Raw genomic sequence first — 21,901 nt, 5'->3', positions numbered from 1 at the left:
GGATGAGGCTATTCATTGGGAAATGAAAACATGTCAATAAATTAAAAGTTTAACAAGTATCTTTGTGAGATGTCCCACCTTCAATTAACATGATAGCCAGGTATCTAGTTTCAAAAGACTGGAAATTTATTTTTTCATTTTTTGATGCCATTGGTAGTGATCATAAGCATTTAAAATTTTCACAGCACAATAAATGTATCTGAATCACTTTGGAAAATGCAACAATCTATTTTTTAAAATCAGATTCCATTGCTATTATTCAAGTTTGGTGGTGACTTTCTTTGATCAAAGTTGCTTTGTTAATTTATTGAAAATTGTCATCAACTTGCCTTCATGAAGGGTGCATGTGTTATTGAAATCTCTGCTAAAGGCCAAATTTTGAGGACCAAATGTCCATTTGTTATTGCGGCAGCAACATCACATAATTGTTGAATACTTATCGAGACTGAAATTTTTTATATATTTATTTAGTATATATACAGAATCATTGGTGCTTCAATGGTAATCAGTTTTCTTTGAAGTTTCTGCAAAACTATTTTTTCATTTTGTTGATTGTAGCCATTCCTGTTCCTGCCTTCAGAGTTTGATTGATTGTAACTTGTCCAGCAGCATGACCATTAGAATGTATCACAGTCCTCACTGTAGACATTAACAAAGAAGATTATGACATAACAATGCACCGTTGGATTCCAGTGCATTTAATATCAAGTTTGCAGCTTCCTTTCATGGTGCCTTTTTGACTTTCTGCACTCCAAACACAAAACAGTATATATGAAAGTTTAGCAGTCAAAAATGTTGTCACCAAAACAAAATCTCCAGATGGTATATTTTGTCACCAGTGTGGTCCCTGTATTAAATTTGTTGATTTTTGCAATCATAAAATATATTTAAAATTCAGCGTTCTAGTCATTAAAATATGAGATGCTGGTCCCTTTAGTGTACAAGGAGTTGCAGAAAAGATATACTAAAAATAGCTAATTTACTGGTTTTCAAATAGAGAAAAATGCTGTATGATATTATGCCAACACTATTTCTATAGCTCTTTACTTCAGAAAACAATTTTTAATTTTTAATTTTATGAACAAATAAGCTCAACATTTAAACTTTTGAAGAGAATGTACCAATATAAATTCTTCTTCAAAAATAAAGTCTTTATCAATCTCAGCTTCAAATGGCAACTGATCCCAACAGTATTCTCCAGTACATATTATTTTAACTACATATGGCAAATACAAACTGATACAATTAGTGATACCTCCTTTTAAATCAGCTGATGCCCCAATATACTCAAAGTTGTCCATGTTAATAACATCAATGATTGGACTAACCACTCGGCTTCTGTCCTGAAAACAGAATAAAAGTCAGTGGAAAACTGTTCTGCCTGTGAATCATGCTATGGTAGATTATAATCCCTGAACAATGCTTTCACATAATTTAAATTGATAAACTGAGCATATTTTGATATATCTGCACAATGGACTTAAAAAATGCATATTTTGCATAGACTGATTAAGTAATAGGTCATCATAGTAAGTGTACATTCATATTATAAAGCAATCCCTATAATGTGTATGTACATATTATTAGCTCCCTTTGTATATCTTATGAGCTCTCCACTTTAAAGACACATTGTCCATTTTCATTTAGGACCATACAAATTCTGTTAATGAACCTCCATGTTCATATCACCATTCAGGAGGAATGGCAATAACAAGATTTTCAAGATGGTTCCTATGGTAGCAATTTTAGACATCAGATCTGCACCATTTTATTTAGGACTAGTCAGATATCATAACAAGTCTTTTAGTGCACAGCCCATGTTGATATGACCATCCATTCTGAGAAGCAGTCATAAGATTTTAAGATGGCTGCCATGGTGGCCCTACTGGACATCAGATCAGTACTATTTTCATTCGGGGCCAATTCAACAAAAAGTCTTATGGTAAAACACCATGTCAATCTGACTTTCCATTCATGAGAAGTAGTGATAGCAAGATTTCTAGAAGGTTGTTGTTATAGCCATACTGGACATCAAATAGGCACCATTTTTATTTAGGGACAACTAGACAAGTCTAAATATGGTGAAAACCCCATGTCAATCTGACTTTCCATTCAGGTGTAGTAGTGGTAAAAATGTTTTTAAGATTGCTGCAATATTATTGTAGTCATTCTAGATGTCACATCACCACCAATTTCTTTAGAACCAACTAAACATCATGCAAAGTCTTATTATAAAAAATTGGACTAACTGTTCAGGAGGGGTAGTGATAACACAATTCTGAAAATGAATGTTGTAGTTACCATATTGGATGTCTGAATGGCACCATTTTCTTTTAGGGCCAACTAGAAAATGGGATGAATGTTCATGTATTTCATGGCAATCCTCCAAGTTGAAGAAGTAATTACAACAAATTTGAGTTAACAGATGGCTGGACAACAAAAGACAGAAAACAGACCTTCCCATAAGCTCTTCTAGCTGAACTAAAAATCCATTATTATTACAAAATGCCCACTTCCCCTTTCCCGAACCTTCCAGAAAGTCACAGCCCAAATCTGTTAAACAAATTATGTGTCCTCCTTCTATATATACATTTACATGTTTGGTAAAAAATATTTAAGACCTCTATCCCTCCCTGATCGACCCCAAGACAAAGGCCTAACATCATAAACCTTCTGCACATGATTACCATATGGGTACAACCTATGTATTAAGCTTGCTTAATTTCCACCCAGCAGTTTAGGTGATATGGTTACAGACAGATTGATGGATGGTCACACCACAGTTGGAGGGTATTACCATAATAAATTCTGTATATATAATTTAATCATGGAATACCAAGAACCATAAACCTGATTGACTTTACAAGTTGTCAGAACTTGTTCTATAATCAATATGAAACAAAGAAGTCAAAAACAATTTTAAGTTATCTTGGTTCTGGTAAGTGGTTTCTGGTGGTCTTCTGATTTCCTCCATCATCAAGATCACATTCCACAACAATTAATGCTTCTAAAAATCTGTTCAGTTTGTTTGATTGGTTTATTCAATCTTAGTTTTTAAAAATAGGTTATTTAATTATGTGAAATATACCTGTACCACTCTGTCTAGCAAGGGTTCCAGCCAGTTCTGGTTACATTCACAATGGCTGTCTAGGAATGTCAGCACCTTGGCTTGGGCTGCATCAGCACCTTTAACTCGTGACCTCATCAAACCTGTCAATCAGAATATGTCACAAAAACTTAGTTCTGAAATATCATTATTCTTATAAGATATCATCCAATAAAGGTTATCATTAAATACTTTGATACTGTCATGTGATATGATGTGATTTGGATTTTTAATGTAGCTTTAACAATTTTTCAGTCATATCGCTATGATGTCTGTAATGTGGCAGTTTCTTCCCTTTGTCTGGGCTAACAGTGGGCCTGATTTCCACGTTACTTCGGATTGGGGTTGTATTATTAACCCAAACGCTAGTTACGGCCCTGGGTTAATTTCCTTACCCTTTTAAAGCTGTTTTGATTATTTGAAGTGACTTTGCCAGAGTCTTTCTGTCCGTATTGTGTTATTTGTAATAAAAAAGTATGTATGTATGTATGTATGTATAATGTTTTGTATGCTAAATGACCAGACAGCTTATCTAGTCCAAATGTATAAGTTTTCTTCCTATCTATTATACCCACAAAAATAATAACTGTCTGAGATGTATTATTGTTTCTGTACGCATGTAGTGTGTCTGTTATAGGAATATATGCCATAGCATATAGGGGTATGGGTTTTAGGTATTGTTCGCTTGATTTCAATACATGGGTTTCCCACACATGGTGGTGGGGGTCATTCATTTGCTTTAAATTTTATTTGGTTGTGCCATAGCACAAAAATTTCATTATCAATTGGAGATAGATGAATTCCTCCATACACTGTGTGTTGGGAGAATTTTCTGTTATTTTAAGTTTAAATTGAATGTACTGTAGCACATAATTGTTGTGTTCAAAGTTGAAGTTTCTATTATGAGGATGTAATGGCAACATCATTTATAATTTAAGTTTTAACTCATTGTGTCATAGCACATAATTCCAAATCAGGTTCTTTTTCTAAGTTTGTTCTGAAGTTATAGTGGAAGTCCCAAGTTTCCAAAGTTGGACCTCTCTGGTTGAGATTTCCACTATACTCTGTTGAAAAAAGAAAAAAGACAATTAAAATTTAAATTATTAAATAGTCTTTTAAATAAAAAAAATAATCCAAATGTGTTTATATTGTCTAAATTTGAAGTGAAGATTCTAAATCACAGAGCCCCTTCTAGGGAGTCAAAGCTGACCTCTCTGGTTGAAACCTGCACCACACTCTATTCTAAAAGGAGAAAGATAATTTGTTAAATATTTTACAGTGAAAAGGTTAGAGTCAAATGATATAGTGAGATTCCAGGTTTCAGAGTCCCATTAAGGTGTCAATATATGACCTCTCTGGTTGAAATCTCCACCATATTCTGCTCTGGAGAAACAAATATTCTTTTTAGGTCAATTTAGGAATAATTATATCAATATAAAAGGATCTATGTGTTGGAGTTAAACTCTAAAGTTATAGTGGAGGTTCCAATTCTCAGAGTCCCATTTGGGAATCAATAAATGACCTCTCTGGTTGAAATCTCCACCTTATTTTATTTTAGAAAAGTATAATTGTGGACCAGAATATTTTATTATTATTTTTTTAATTTTTTGAAAAATAGTGTTAAGCAAACAAATTTCCTTTCTGCCTTCCCTACATTGGTCAAACTATCTGTATTTAAAAAATTGCATACCAAGCTATACTGACGTTAAAGGTGTGAGTGATTGCACAGTATTACAGAATACAGATAGACTTATGGAGCAAAAACTGCTAGACACCACAAAGTAGACTAAAATGTAGGTAATACTACAGAAACTCTGACCTGTAATAATTCTAAAAGACTAAATTGATTGGAATTTTCCCATATTTAATTAAAGTCACTAAATCTGTATAAAAAGTGTCATACTTTGTTTGCAATTACTAAAGATTTTCCTATGCAAATGAGGGTAAACTTGGCTTAGGGCAATAATGGAACTATCACAAATGATGGTAAACTTGGTAACCAGTGAAAACTAGTAGATGGTTCAATTCCTAATGCTTCCTTAACAGATCCTACTGCAGACTGCATAGATCCAGATCTGCCATTGTATAATGTGCCAACAGATCTGGGTCTATGCAGTTTGCTGGGACCAATCAGTAGAACAAACAACAAAGACCCTGATCTGCTACCACATAATGCACCAGCAGATATGGGTCTATGTTGTTTGCAGTTGGACCTGACATAACATTATATACAGTAGGTGGCAAAATCATCAGCTAAGGAGGCCATTTCTGTCACATGACACCTTATTAGTAAGACTGGTAAAAACTTGAAAAACATACCTAAATGTAGATCAAACTTAAGCAAGTTTGACAGACAGAAAGATGAATTGACAGGGTAAGCAAAGTTTTTCTAGAACTGGCAATTTTCAGTACAAATCCTCAACCACCTTTTAAAAATAAGAGTCCCTCAAAGGGACTACCTACATGCCAACACAGAGCAGTATAGGCATAATTATTGCTAATGTAAGTGGCTGAAAAGTGTAATCTGAACATAAAAGTATAATTTATATATTACATGCCATAATTACAGTACAATGCATGAAATAAATGCATGTTTTGTTTACTACTAACATGGTTCTGCAGTTGGTCATAATTCCTGTCAAAAATGGGCAAAATCCTATTGGATTAGAACCAGAATACCAACACAAAACATACTGACAAATGATTTATTTTCAATATTCATTTTAACCAGTCTAAATGTCTCATTTCACTGAATGTTCATGAAGTTCACAAATTTTGCAATAAGCATGATGGTGTGCTCAATCTGAGTGCTGTACTGCATCACTCTGTATCACTCTAATATTCATCTTTTTAAAGTTGTAAAATGGTGTTAATTTGTCTTTTTACTGATCTGACAACTTTTGAAGTTTGAAATGATCCATATGCTCTAGCATTTTTCAGTCACAGAATATCTACAAGTTACACCATTAATGCCTGATTTGCTTAACATATGGCACCATTTCCTTTAAAAAGTATAGACTGTTCTGCTAACGTACTCTATTATGAATATAATGAATCTCTCTGGCAAAGTTTCAAATTGAAGAAACGCATATTTTTCTTGGAAATGTGGCATGTACCATTGCTATAAATAGAAAATAAGGAAAGCACAAAACATCTAGGATAGACAAATGTACTCTTACACTATTCTTTCACAGCAGTCTTCTTTTTATAACATCCTCTAATTTATATGATGAGTGAGATTAAAGAGATGATGATAGAAATGATGAACACAACTTTTTATAGCTTTATTTTTATTTTTAAATGTACCAGAAAAGTGTAATCCTTATACAGACAACTTTTTATAGCTTTATTTTAATTTTATTTTCAAATGTACCAGAAAAGTGTAATCCTTATACAGGCAAGCATAAGACATATTTAAGTAAAAAAAGGAAAGCATAATGATTATACCAAAAACATAATGGTTGACATTTGTGGGACTGATGCTCTTATGGTCAAAAAGAATTTCCAGAAATTCAATACCATTTCTTTACTTTAACTGCCAAGTTTTAAAACTGTCTCGGATATTTTTCTGTGACAAATGCAAGCCATAACAAAGTTCAATTAAAGTCTCAAGTATACAGGTTAATGTGTTGAATAAAATTTTCCTTTTTCAATTCCTACAAACTTGATCTTTCTGACCTTTTGACCCCAAAATCTTTTGGTTTCTTCCTTCACCCAAATACAAGCTACTTAGAAAATTTTGTAATGATGTATATTTGATTATGGTATCTAGTGTAACAGTGAAGTTATTGTGTTGAATCACTTTTCTTCCTTCTTTCAATCCCTGTGATCTTGACTTTTTGAGTTCAAAATCAACAGGTTTCTTCTTTGCTCCAAATGCAAACCACTTAAAAAGTTTTATAATGACTGATGTGAAGAAGTCGAGTTAATGAGCTGACACAAAAAAGGGAACAGGCAGATCGATAGACAGACAACAACATAACATGCTCCATTTTATGGTGGTCATGTAAAAACTCATTCAACTAACTGCTACCATAGAATGCATTATTTTGGGTCTAAAAATTATGTTCCTTTTCTTTCTTTGAAATTCTGCATCTTGAAAGATTTGTCTGAAACAATTTTGCTGTATCTAGTTTTCGTACCTTCTCTCTTGTCATTTCTCAACACTTTGACCTTCTTTATTTTTGCCAGGTCCTCCCCATCTGAGGCTGTAAATGATTCAAAAAGTAAATTGTGTATTAAATATGTATGTATATGGTATTGGGGAAGGGAGCATAAGCAAAACATAGTTAAAGTTTCAATCAACTGTTTGGTTGTATTTATGATATATAATGAAACTAGAACAAAACCAAAATAAATCCATAAACAACTATGTAATTGCAGCAGTTCTTATACTGTGACTCAAAAAGTTGGCAGCTGAAATATGTATGAATCTCTCTAGGATGTTGAACTTTCAGCTCACAATAATAAAAGTGGTTTAGAATTAGTATAATCAATATGGCGAAAGTACTGATACATTGTCAAGAAAGAAATGTGTTGTTCACAATTAAATTTTGTAACATCTGAAAATATCTTTTTCTGGTCATTTGTTTTTAAACTGTTTCTGATCCTTCTTTGGGTGTCACTGGTTGGACATGGTGAGTGAAGATCTACAAGTAAGACCCATGGAAAGTGTAATATTTTCTCTCTAATAATGTGAAAACATTTTTCATAAATGAATTTTGAACTCATTAAGCTGGGTTCATTCAGACACTGGTACTTGACATTAGGAAGAATAGTCTTTTCAAAAGTGTTGTCTTCAACTGCCAAGTCTGGCACCTTGTCAAATACAGTAACAAGAGTACTGCTTTTTGATGCAATTTTAATATATGAGGAGGAATGCTTGTGTATGTTATAGCCCACTTTGCTGACAAGGGCTAACTTTTTAAAATGTTAAACACTTGGACTGAGAACATTTTTCTGCTTTGACAACACTTGTAAAACATAGGTATTCAATGTTTTGTTGTATTTCTACCACAATACCTGGCCAATCCATCTGCTGTTTAAACTTATTACCTTCTTTAGATGAAAAATTATCATCCTGATCATCGCTCATTCCTTTTTTCACAGTGGTTAGTACTTGTCCTCTGATCTTATTATTAGGTACAAGTTTACTCAGTGGAGAATTTCCCTAACAAACTTATTTGACTGGCTGTTCTTATTATGAGTAACCAAACAGCATATTTTGGATATGTCCTTTCTTGCTTAATTGGATTTAACTTTTGAACTGCTCTCTCTTCTTACTTTAATTTTAAACAAAGCCACAATGGCATTTATTGTTATTTTAACACTGACAATTTAAAGTGAAGATTCTGTCTGAAGCTTGACTGTAAGTGTAACAATATAGATGCAATCACTCAATTGTGGTAGTGTATACTTTAATCTGCTTTGTTGTTTTTGGTTGTCTTAATCTGTACGTACCTCTTTATACATCATATCAATATAATTATGTACTTTCATAACTTTATTGACTGCATTTCTGGAGAAAATTTTTTTAAGGGACTGTGAAGAATTTCTATTGGCTTCTTAGGCTTTTAAATGTGTTTTTTTTTAATGCAAGTGTTGCATATAGATATCACATTGTTTATATCAAACCCTATAAACAATGACATAAATGACATAACAATGAGGTCAAATTGTTGATTCACAAAAATATTTAGAAAGTATAATATATCTATCTGAAGAACATCCATAATGACGATATATAAGTGTATACATGTATATACACCATGTTTGGTCCAGGCTTGTGATGTCAGTGACCTTGACTTTCAGCCTGTTGACACCCAAAACTGGTATGGGTTCTTCTTTACCCCATGTGCAAGTTATCCACAAAGATTTGTTACTGTCAAACTGAAGTTATTGTGTGGCAACAGTTTTCTTCTTTCAGTTAGTGCCTTTGACCTCTGAACTCAAACTTGCGAAGTTCTTCCATGCCCCATGTCCAACACATCTACAAATATTACTAACTGTAGCTCATAGAGAATGAGTTATTTTATGCCAACCATCTTTCCTTTTTCTTTCAGTCACAGTGACCTTGACCTTTGAGCTTTTGACTCTATATGGTTGATGCATACCCCACATGCAAGCCATCCACAAAGTTGACTAACTGCAGGTGTACAACTCAAGAAATGAAACTGATAACAAAAAGACAGACTGATGGATGGATGGACAACACTGTAATACAATACACTCTGCTTCATAGTGAATCCATACAAAATTACAATTCAGGCCCTCTGGGCTTATCATAAATGAAGTGCTGTACGTTGCCTAATTACCGTCATCACTGAAATCATCCACGAGAATAATTTCTTTGATCAGATGTTCAGGACTCATTCTGAAAACACTGAAACAGAAAGAAACAAACTCCGTCATAAGCAAACTAGCAATATTACCCTAAAGGACTGAATACTGAGGTCAGAAAACTTGATGAGAACAAAACCTGAACACAAAATGTTGGTGACAATATCTCTACAACAGATGCAGCTTACCTAACACCTAGACACAATAAAGCTGAAAGTGTTTAAACTATCATAAAGCAGGAGTAGTTTTGTTTTCTGATATTTTCATAACTACATAACCTGTATTAATTCATTTTCTTTGTTCGTTTTGTAACACATTAAATTCATTCAGTTTCACACTGCCTGTACAGCTCAGCAGTTGGCCAATATAATCATAAATTACAAAGTTTTCAGTCAGATCTATATAATAACTTAAAGTTTATATTCAAAACTGGTTATGACAGCAAGGCAGTTACAGACAATTAGAGAGTTGTAAGCACTAGAAATGCAAGAGAGGAGTAACAAGTCTTGATCTGTTCTGCAATTCAAAGCAAAAGAAACATAAAACCCATTCCTTTTTCAATTTTTTTCCCCAACCATTCAATTACTGTTTTTCCATGTCTATCAAAACTGTTTTTTCCATGTCACTCAATGGTAGTTAAATCAACATCTACTGCGGTGAACTCTGCCTTCATTCCATCCCTTGTGGCCTTATTTCGAATGCATCCCCTTTCTCTTTCTGTATCAATTTACATCACTTCACATCCACAGAAAGTTAAAAATGACTAAGATTAATTGACCCATCCTTGATGTACAAAAAATTTCATTATTCTTAATAATGATTATACAATGGAGAATGCAAGGAATATTTTAAAATTATGAACAGTAAAAATAAAACAAGTACTGGCTGTCCCAAAAATTTGAATGCTGAATGATCGTTTGGGTTGGGAAAGAAAACATTTTATTTCAAATTTAGTGGCTGGAGGCAGGAGAAGTAGGTCAGATAATCTAATGAAGCAGGAATATTCCTTTCATGTTGACCAGGTGTGGGATAATGTAATTTTGATATTTTTGTCTTGCTGTTGTTAAGCAGAGGTGGATTTCTAGCTCTTAAGGAATTCCTATTTCATAAAATATCTGTGCACAGATTAAATTACCTCCCAAAGAAAAATGTCGCAAAGTAAATTAAAACTAAGTGGTCATACATACTTTTGGTGTGATGCAACTAATGCAATGCAGTTTCCTGATAGTAACATGGGTAACAATAGTAACATGGGTCAAGATTAGTAACACTGGTGACAGAATAGTAACATGTGTGACAGAATATAGAAGCTTCAGTCCAATGTATCTCTATCAGCCACTCGTGTGAAAATGTCAAACTGGCACCTTGTAAACATGTGACCTTTATGAATGCAGATTCACTATTCAAACCTGTGTTTTAGCAAAAAATCATGCACCAAATGCTATTATAATTATTAAAATTATACGCATTATTATTATTATTATTATTATTATGATGTCAGGAAATTATCACTTCCTATTCAGAGAATTCATCATATAAATTTGTCATTCATAAACACTGTTGGAAAAGGATTACATAGATTTTTTGGAGCTTTTCCTCAGCCTCTTTTTCATGCAGTACATTTCTGCTCATGTATACTGTAAGGAGGTAGTTAGCTTTCTGGTTGTTTATTGCAGCTGAGCTGCAGCTATATCATATGGAAAACATCTAGGCAAATATAGAAAATGTCAACATTATTCAAGAACCTTGGATGCCTTTATCCTTGAAACACTATTCCCTTTATGTATTTACACCAGATGTGCACAAGTTTTCATCATCAGTTCTGTGTTCTTGCAGAATCTGGCATAGCATTTCTTGAAAATTCTGAACCAATTGAATATCTTATATGAAATCTAGTGACTAATGTGTTAGTCCTGTATCCATTCTTGTATATGAAATCTTGTGACTGAAGTATTGGTCCAGTATCCATTCTTGTCTATGAAATATCATGTGTTGGTCCTGCATCCTATCTTATATATGAAATCTAGTGACTGATGTGTTGGTCCATTATCCATTCTTAATATGAAATCTAGTGACTTTAGTCTTGGCCCATTATCCATTCTTAATATGAAATTTAGTGACTGTTGTGCTGGTCCTGCATCCATTCTTATATATGAAATCTAGTGACTGATGTGTTGGTCCATTATCCATTCTTAATATGAAATCTAGTGACTTTAGTCTTGGCCCATTATCCATTCTTAATACGAAATTTAGTGACTGTTGTGCTGGTCCTGCATCCATTCTTATATATGAAATCTAGTGACTGATGTGTTGGTCCATTATCCATTCTTATATATGAAATCTAGTGACTGTTGTGCTGGTCCTTTATCCATTCTTATATATGAAATTTAGTGACTGATGTGTTAGTCCATTATCCATTCTTATATCCATTCTTATATATGAAATTTAGTGACTGATGTGTTAGTCCATTATCCATTCTTATATATGAAAACTAGTGACTGAAGTATTGATCCATTATCCATTCTTGTCTATTAAATATCATGACTGATGTGTTGGTCCTTTATCCATTCTTATATATGAAATCTAGTGACTGATGTGTTGCTCCCACATCCATTCTTATATATGAAATCTAGTGACTGATGTGTTGGTCCATTATCCATTCTTATATATGAAATCTAGTGACTGAAGTATTGGTCCAGTATCCATTCTTATATATGAAATCTGACTGATGTTTTGGTCCATTATCCATTCTTATATATGAAATCTAGTGACTGATGTGTTGGTCAATTATCCATTCTTATATATGAAATCTAGTGACTGATATGTTGGTCCATTATCTATTCTTGTCCATGTAATGAACCGAAGGCAGAATTTTGCAGAATCAGAGCATGTGGGCTGGACGTCTTACTAGGAGTTACATAATTTTGGATCTCTAAATTGGCTTCAAAGGTATTTAGTCTTTGTGCAAGTGAGGCTTCTGCCGAAGGGCATATTCAGGCCGGATACCCCATAGCACTCCAAGATGGTGTGAAAAAACCTGGACCCAGGCGGAAAGAATATCAAACGGTAGGTATGTCGACTAATTAGAGATGAGAGAAGCTAGATCTTCTGCTGGGAGGGACTAATAATTTAGGTGGGAAAATGCTTCATTCTTAGTCGTAAACGCACACAGACCCGTCAGTGAGCTGCTAATTCTCAGGGGAGAGAGATGTATTGTCTAGTAAAGCAAGAAGCTTATGTTGAGGAGGGAATTTTAGCTAAAAGCCACTCCGAGACTTAACTCATAAAAAGAAGGGAATTGAACTGTGTAAACAAGCTTCTCAAAAGTTAGACGGTATCTTGGCCGAGTTGTTGTGCTTGATTTAAGTAGATACTTGAATATATTAGAATACTGAATCCTCACGAATAGTTGCATTTATTAAAATATTTAATCGCCATCATATTGTTGAATTTATTAAATAACTGAGTTATGAGATGTACTTAACATCTATCAGAATGTAGATTGAGCACTATGTGAAATTAGACGGAGTTGGATTTATGTGCATATGTATTTATATGTATAATTCTGTAATTCTTTGGATGCAAGCAATAGGAATGATTACATAATAACGATGGGTAGATACAGTGTGAGTGTGTTACAAAAATTCATTGAGTAATGCTATTCGTGCATAGAGCGTAAGGCATAAATCCGATAAGTGGAAATTCATATGTACATAGGGCCTGGTAAAATTGTTCACCTATTAGTGTGATGGAAGGTCCATGAGAGAGTGGTTAATTTCAAAGAGTAGAGTAGGGAGACAAAGGTGTATGTCCCTTATATTTCTTCAGGAAGCCCCCAGGGTGCCATGTGAGTCGGTGCTGAGATATTCCAGGGTGTACGAAATGACGACACCGAGAGAATAAGAAAGAAGCCATGGAGACTTCCAGTGTGTACACAAGAGGCACAGTGTATGGAAGGAGGAAGAGGAAGGAAGAAGGAAAGAAGAGAAATTAGATGAGTACTTGGGAAAACTCACTGAACTGACACTCTCTCACAATAGGACAGTAATTCTATATGACGAAGTAAAGAGTAAAGGGCATTTGGTCAACCTGGCCATTATTGTATTATGATATATTGAGCTGAAGATTTATGTCCATGAAATTCTTGCATTCATATATTTGATAAAATTGTTATTTATTCAACCTTGAGTTGTTATATGTATTTAGAGAGTCGGAACTGCTGACTGGGGGCTCATGAGTCATTAAATTTTAATGCACTACTTCAGCAGTATTATTTATAATACCGTAGTGGACCAGTATTATTTATAATACAGTAGCAGGGTTGTGACAAACCAAATGGCAAAAATAGCTTTCACCAAAACCTTGACATGAATTTTTATGATTGTGACCTTGACCCTAAGGTAATACTGAGCATATCAAAGAATGACTGTCATAGGTTCATAATGATTAATGCCAAATATGATGAGATATATGACGGGATTTGGGAAATATTAGAAAATAAAATATGCAAAGTTTCAATGACTGTAACCTTTACCCCAAGGTAAAATGGGGCAAACAAGCATCTCATTGAATGAACTGTCTTAACTTTATATTGATTCATACCCAATCTTGATGAGACTCTATGATAAGGTTTGCAAAACATTTGCAAATTCAAAATTGGAACCAAAGCCTTAAACTGATGAAGATACCATGACTGCTGTAAAAATTGTGACTGCTAAATCTCACTTCTGATGCATGAAGACTCAGACAAAAATAGAATTTAATTGATCTGAAGAGATTCAGTAGAGAGTAGTGGATTAGAATTAAAGAAGTTTGGAGCACCATTAGCAGCAGAGGGGCTGTACAGACCGAAACTTTTTGCACAATAAACCCCTCCAGGAAACTATTCCTCGATAGAGGGCTTATTTCGACGAAATAAACCCTTCTATTCAGAATACAGGACAAAAAAAAATGTCCCCCGAAAACTCGAAGAGTTTCCAGGGACAAACTCGTTGAGTTTGCACTGACAACTTGGGTTACTTCAATAAATCTGAAACAGTTTCCGTGGCGGGGTCGTTATTGAAAAATCCATGGGTCGGGTCCATCCCCTCTGCTGCTCTGGGAAATGAGTTTCCAAGGAAAAACATTTTTATGTTGCAAATAGTGTATCAAGTCCAATACGGTATCTTGTTCTGGGATCGTGTAAATTTATTGTCACAAATCCGTGAGGTTTTCTTTGAGCATGACTGAAGAAATTTTTAAATTTATTTAAATCCATATCGCCACCACACCAGGTTTGATGAATATTTCTCAGTGTATGTGTATCAACTCCATTGAATATCGCAAGAAGATTACAATTATCCCTGATTACTTTAGGAATTTGTGTATAACGCTGAGTAACATAAATCACATCAGTGTTTTTGTGACGTCCCCGGGAAAATATTCTTGCGGGATTTTTTTGCTTGTCCAACATAACATCATCATACACTACTAGGTTGTTAATTGATTCATCAAGATCCTCGACGCTGGGGGCTTCTTCGATATCAGTGATAAATTCAACAACATCCTCACCGTCTTTACTCAGCGCGCTTGCACTCTCATTAAAATCTTTTATAACGTTATAGCATCGTTGATCATCTACAGATGGAGCTATCAAATACAGTTTATCCCATTTCATCCACTTCATTATCAAGTTCAGCAACAGCTGTGTTTTACCTGAACCGGATGGCCCAATTATAATCGCGCGGATAGAGTTTGGTAGCACTGAATTATGCTTAACTGGCTCTTTCTTTTTTGTCGCAGAAAAATCTGTAATTTCCATTTGTATATAAAGAATAATAATTATGGATCTATATTGTGTGAAGTGTAAGGCACGAACCCCTACGAATGATCTAACAACCATTACAACAAAAAATAACAGACAAGCACTTTCTGGTAAGTGTACGCGATGTGGCACAAAAAAATTTAGATTTCAAAAAAAAAGCGAGAATTTAGCGGAGGTGACATTGCAGCCAAACTTGGAAAGCTCCCCGGAACTCCCTGGGCAAAGTATCCCGGAGAAAAACATCTCCCAGGATACAATTACTGCGGTCCAGGGACCCGACTAGATATCAGACTTGATGAACAATCTAAACCAAAACCGGGAGAGTATCCGATAAACGCTATCGACGCAGCGTGTCACATACATGATGTTGCTTATCGAAGTAAAGATCTACAAGACAGGCATATCGCGGATGTGAAATTAATTCATGCACTAAGCGCCATAAAAAATAAATCATTTAAGGAGTCACTCGCTAATTGGTTAGTAAGATCAGCGATGAAATCTAAATTAGTATTAGGCGCTGGATAATTAAATAAAAATGCAAGCGATTTATTATTCCCCAATCGGATACTGGAGAGGTAACTCAGCAATTAATAAACTCGCCAACGCGGCATCAGTAACACGCGAGGTTGCCAAAAATTGGCTATCAAAACAAGCAATATGGCAAATCTACTTACCACCACCTCGACAAATCAACTTTGCACATTTTGATGTTAGTGTGCCCAATGAAGTTCATCAGGCTGACATACTATTCCTGCCTCATGATACTGTCCGTAGAAAAATATACAAATACGCGCTAACAGTAGTTGATGTTGCCAGTAGATACAAAGAAGCAGAACCGTTAGCGACTAAAACAGCGTCCGAAGTCGCCTCTGCGTTTAAACGAATTTATCAACGAGGACCTCTAAACTGGCCACGATTATTACAAGTTGATCCTGGCAAGGAATTTCAGGGCGCGGTGTCATCACTGACAAAGCAGCATAACGTTACCATACGACGAGGACATACTGAAATTCATCGGGATCAGGCAATTGTTGAGCGATTTAATAGAACACTCGCTGAGAGATTATTCGGATACCAGTACGCGAGGGAATTCATTTACGATACGAGATCTCGTGAATGGGTTGCAAGACTGCCAAACGTGATAGCCGCACTGAATAATGAAATTACCAGAACAACAAACATGAGACCTGTAAATGCAATCACAAAAAAATATATACCCCGCGTCAGTGAACGCGGACAACAGCAACAAAATGTTTCAACGCAGCCAGGGACGCTAGCGTCCCCACTGCTGGGTAATGTCACCGTTAGGTATTTATACGAACCAGGCGAACTAGAAGAAGGAAAAAAAAGAGCAACCGATCCCACATGGAGTGTTACTACACATAAGATATCCAGCATAACCAGATCAACTGGGAGAAACGCAATCTACAGATTAGATTCGACTGCTCCTCAACGCGGATTTAAACGCGAGCAACTTCAGGTGATTCCCGAGGATACACAATTACCACCCCGATCACTAAAGTGATCCGCACTGAAGTGATTCAATCATTTAAATAACTGCAGCAACACCTCTGCGTCGGTTACACTCAAGACAGGTCAACATCACATTTTCACGTGTATGACCGCGACTGCTATCTATTCTATCTACGGTGAATTGCCTTGGGTCGTTTTTCGAATACTGCCACAGCAATAAACAATTACAACTCGCACAGTGATTATTCTGCTGTTGTTGTAATTGTATTACAAATTCAACATCCAAACTTTGTTTGGGATCAAACTCTCTACCATTTTTTTTGTCGCTCTGTTTGTAACCGGCTAATTTCTTTCTTATTGTATCATCAGCGATTGATCTGTTGATGCTGTCGTTGATAACATCATCTAATACAATTCTTTGTAACTGAGCTATCCTTCTTACTCTTGACACGGCTAAATAAACTAAATTTGACCACTCGATGCGATCATCAACAATCCAAACTGTTGTATCTGAAATAGTTAGTCCTTGCGAACTGTGGATGGTCATAGCGTATCCTAGCGTCCACGGGGATTTGCTCATTTTCAGTGCCTGTTCGACAGCATCAACATCAACGATAACAATATCATTTAATACTAAATTTTGTTTTTCCGTCCCTGACGCAGTCAGGCGTCCTGGAATATCAACATCAATATTCTGCAATCGCGTATCAGCTGGTCTATAACACAACGGCACTGGCAACATGGGAAATTTCTTCTGATGTAACTGAAATAACCGCTGCTGAAGTGTGTCCCTGACTATCTTTCTACTTGCCACAATTAAATCACCTGGTTTCCACGTTTCCCAAAAGTCGCTCAGCGAAGTCTCTGGAATTATTTCACGCATTATCTCACACTGGACTTTATTGGTTTGTAGCCTGATCAGTGTCTTAAACTCTTTCAGCGTTTCATCGAGTGCTCTGTGATCGTTAGTTATTTCCTCATAATAATCTACAAAAGTTTTCAGCCACTCGTGTGGAGATTCACCTGTAAATGGCGGTGGTTGACCATGATCGCCGCACATCACCACTGCGGTATTTTTCTTTAGCAACCAATCCAGAAACTGTTTTAATATATCTAACGGCACAGTGTCTATCTCATCCCAGATTATTTTCTCGGGAATATATTTCTTACCCATTCGTTCAGGTGTCCACGTGCCGCCGCTGTATTTGAAAAAACTGTGATACGTGCAAGCGTTAACATCCCGTTGTCTCATCTCCCTGGCAAGTCTGTGTGTGGGAGTCAGCACGACCAAGTCAGAACCGCGAAATAATTCAATCGCCCGAGTTGTCTTACCAGAACCACCAGGGCCGTTTAGATAAACTGTTTTGTGTCTTGTAACAGGATCGTGCACCGGCGGAGACGACGAAACCGTCGAAGATATTTCTGCGCTGCGATACTCATCCACGATTTCAACGTCAGCTGATTCACAATATCCTTGTAACATTTCATTCTTTATTCTCCACGAGCCCCACGATGGATCATCCGATATAACATTATCCAACAGCGCTGAGTATTTTTTATTAATATAAAATGAATCCGTTGCAACTCTCACTGCGACAACAGGGAATCTATTAATCATCGACAACAAATTTATGGATACATAAGCTAGCATCGAAGATCTCAAATGTGTGTACTGAGATGATTCTCCGTCGATATAACTAAAAACAGTCCCTAGTTTTTCCCCGTTTGACAGAAACACATCTTCGCGGTTACAGAACATGTTGTTCGTGGCTGCATCAGCGACAATAAGATCCAATTCAGTCTTGTCCATGATTAATCGACTGTGATGTTGTTTATGATCATACGCTCCACCTTGAGTGAATTTCCCTATTATTCTTCGTCCTAGATCTTTTGCTGTGCTTTCGTCATTTCTGAGTTTGTTTTTAAGTACTTCAGGAGCTTTCTTGATGATAGCGTCGATAGAAGTTTCTGGATGTTCTCGTGACCAATCTTCGATGACTTCTTCTAACGTAACCGGCGTTGGAGTTGGCAACCAAACTTCGGTTTGACGACAATAACATATAATCGCTTCGCTGACCGTCAGCGACAACAGTATTCGACTGTCAAGCATGTATCGCAATAACACTATCGGTGCCCATCGCTTCTCAACGAAATGTCTGCCAAACCAAACATAACACACAGGATGTAAATCCTTAGCGAATTTAAACGACGACACACAAGCAAATCCGGTCAAGTCAAAATCAGGCAATGGTCCGTTTACAGCAACTCTTGTCATCGAGTTTGTAACGTGGCCAAACCGTTTAAAATATTCGCTGCATTCTCCACGCCCAAGGAAACTTCCTGGATAACACGCCGTCATGTCGACGGATATCATACCGCGGTGATCATATCGAGTATTCCACAAACCGCCGTGTCTGTATTCAACACAGCTCTGTTGGATATCCGCAAGAAAACTTTTCGGAGTTGGTCTCCATGAATTTCGTTCCCGGGCTACATGTGCGGCAACACCCGGGACAGTAAAACAGTGTGTCAGTAATGTATCAGTGTTGCCCGCATGATATTTTTCTGCGAGTTTTTTCATTTCCTGCTGTAACGCCGTTGTTCTATATATTTCCCCGTCGGGTCTCACAAACTGATCATATTCTCCATCTTCACTACTTCTGAATAACCACACAGACACCGGATCGGTTTTACTTATCTGATAAATAAAATCAAACATACCCGTGGAACCGTTAGCGGTTCCCTTGCTCGGCAATTCCGGATAATACTTCACAACACGGTCTCGCGGGAATATCCTAACCGAGTCAGTCCAGGCGTGACTGTTATGATCGATAATAGTTATTGGTGTTCCACGGGAATTGTATTTACACTCATACAATACCTCACCGGTTAACGATGAAACCGTTATAGGAAATTTTAGTAATCGCTCTAGCTCAGCAACATCATTTATTGACGCTCCTTTATCCGCTACTCGTGTCGCCCACGCTGTTATTTTAGTTTGTCTTAGCGGTGTTAGGCCGTTTCCTCGCATTGCATTTTTAAAATGTTCCATTACTCGCTCAGCTACACAATTCATCCTTGACTCTGTCAACGGCGACACCTTCATCGGTTTGAGTTTATCAACGCTTGGTTTCTTCATCGGATAAATTCCATAAATGACTGCGGTCACAGGATACGCTCTGGCATAATATGGTATATCAATCCCAACAAGTACTCCCGGTTTTGAGTCTTTACTTAACAGAACGGTTTTTCCACGAACCCCCCTGGCATCAAGAACAGGGTCTAGTTTGTCTCTGATAATCCACTTTCCGTCGTCGACTCTAACAATAAATTTTATCTGTATGAAATATCTTCTATCGTCGAGATACCCAATTATGTTACGCGCGATTGTATCGTTCATGGTAGCATCAATGATAATGCTCGCGTCGGGGATAATTTTATACGTAGAGAACACATGTCCGGCACCATCACGACGAAACTCTTCTTTGGCGTTCTTGATAACACCAATTACCGTTGCTAACTCTCTTCGTCGTGGATCAGCGGTTAACCGGTCAAGATCGAATCGAGAACCTGATACGGGTTTTATTCTGGATAGTCTTTCAAATTCCTCCATATTATAATTAAGACAAGTATTTAAATAGACAAAAATATTATATATAATGAACAGAAACTCAAAGAGTTTCTCATGCAAGTGGATCAAACTAAATTCATCAGCGCCGTGTAGCAAACCCTGCAGAGGCGAATACTGTGGACAACATGCTCAACAGGTCCGCGGTGGGAGTCTAGGACCGATACCGTGTATCAGATGCGGCATTGGAGTACGAGGAAAAACGCAATTATGTTCAGCGTGTGGGGGAAAACGCTATCGAGAACTAAAACGGTATTATGATAAAAAAAATCCAGACTGTGATAACGCTCTCTCGGAGCGTGATTACATAAATAAGTTTTCAGACAAATTATGAATTAGACAAATGATTTGCTTATAGTATAATGAATCAAGAATTCGTCCGACATCCAACTATTCCAAATTATGAGGCAAACCGAGATGGCATAGTACGACACTGCACGCGAAGACGACCAGTTGGTGGAGTTGATAATGGTGGTTATTCAAGATTTACTGCCACGTGCGGAAAGAGGTATTTATGTCATCGTTTTATTTACGAATGTTTCTTTGGAGTGATCCCTAAGGGTTTTGTCATTGATCACATTAACGGTAACATACTTGATAACTCTATAAACAATCTTCGCGTGGTCACTCAGAGCAAGAACTGCCTACTGGGTAACACAGGGCGTTGTAAAACAGTTGCAAGAAGAGCTATTAAATCTATAAACGCAATTACAGGTGAAGAAATTGTATTCCAGTCAATAAACGCCGCCGGTAGGTATTTCGGTATTTGTCCACCTTCTGTACAGCATGTCGCAGATGGGATCTACAAAACAGCATTTTCAAAGAAGCTCAAACAGAAGATTTCATTCTGTTATATAACTCTTATCGTTGACACAAACGACGATAACTCCTCCGAGAGTGTGTAACGCTTTGCAGAGTTGTCGTTGGGTCAGAGGATTTGCCCCCCCTAAGAAAGCCACCTTGATAAAATATTTTATCGAGTTCATAACATGTAATCATTTATTTACCGTAGAATATATATTTTTTTACAAACAATATCCTCGTTTTACTGAATATATCCGACTGTTTTGCTCTTCTGTGCTTGTTATATGACCGCGCTTAAGAAAACATACAATTAAAATATTTTAAACAAGTCCCGCCCACTGCTAGAGCGAATTTCCAACTCGCAAGTAACAGTTGGGTTATATACGAAATCGCTCCCTAAGACCTTTGGGTCGATCGAAAGTCAGCACGCGCAAGCAAAACCATAAATTTAATCCGCCAATGGCGGGTGTCTTTTGTGCACCATCCAATGGTCGATTCAATGGATGGTTTTGCTCTGCTGCTGACCGTAGAAAATGACCCACCTGTGTATGTTTGTGTCGTCATAGGATAAGGTCTTAGGATAAGTTAGGATAAGATTACATGTTCATTGTGCCTTTACTTGCTGTCATACTCGAATCAGAGGTTAAAGGTTGTCTGTTCTGTACCGTCTCTTAGGATAAGATTACATGTTCATTGTACCTTTGCTTGCTGTGATACTCGAATCAGAGGTAAAGGTTGTCTGTTCTGT

The 21,901-nt window shown here is 36.5% G+C and overlaps 1 protein-coding gene across 1 annotated transcript in view; it reads right to left on the bottom strand.

Moving 5' to 3' along the window:
* Nucleotides 1-21,901, bottom strand: part of LOC149808340 (polypeptide N-acetylgalactosaminyltransferase-like) — a 126,630-nt gene that overhangs the window by 59,293 nt on the left and 45,436 nt on the right. Inside the window, exons 4-7 of the mRNA XM_089975896.1 lie at nt 9,421-9,488; nt 7,249-7,314; nt 3,089-3,210; nt 1,256-1,343 (exon numbers count right to left, since the gene is read on the bottom strand). Of these exons, the coding sequence (XP_089832022.1) occupies nt 1,256-1,343; nt 3,089-3,210; nt 7,249-7,314; nt 9,421-9,488 (344 nt within the window). The remainder of the gene's footprint in view (nt 1-1,255; nt 1,344-3,088; nt 3,211-7,248; nt 7,315-9,420; nt 9,489-21,901) is intronic.

This window comes from Sinohyriopsis cumingii, chromosome 1 (genome assembly GCF_028554795.1).
Source record: "Sinohyriopsis cumingii isolate HCF-2022 chromosome 1, ASM2855479v2, whole genome shotgun sequence".
In the NCBI taxonomy this organism is placed as follows: domain Eukaryota; kingdom Metazoa; phylum Mollusca; class Bivalvia; order Unionida; family Unionidae; genus Sinohyriopsis; species Sinohyriopsis cumingii.
This window is presented reverse-complemented; position numbering and strand designations above follow the sequence as displayed.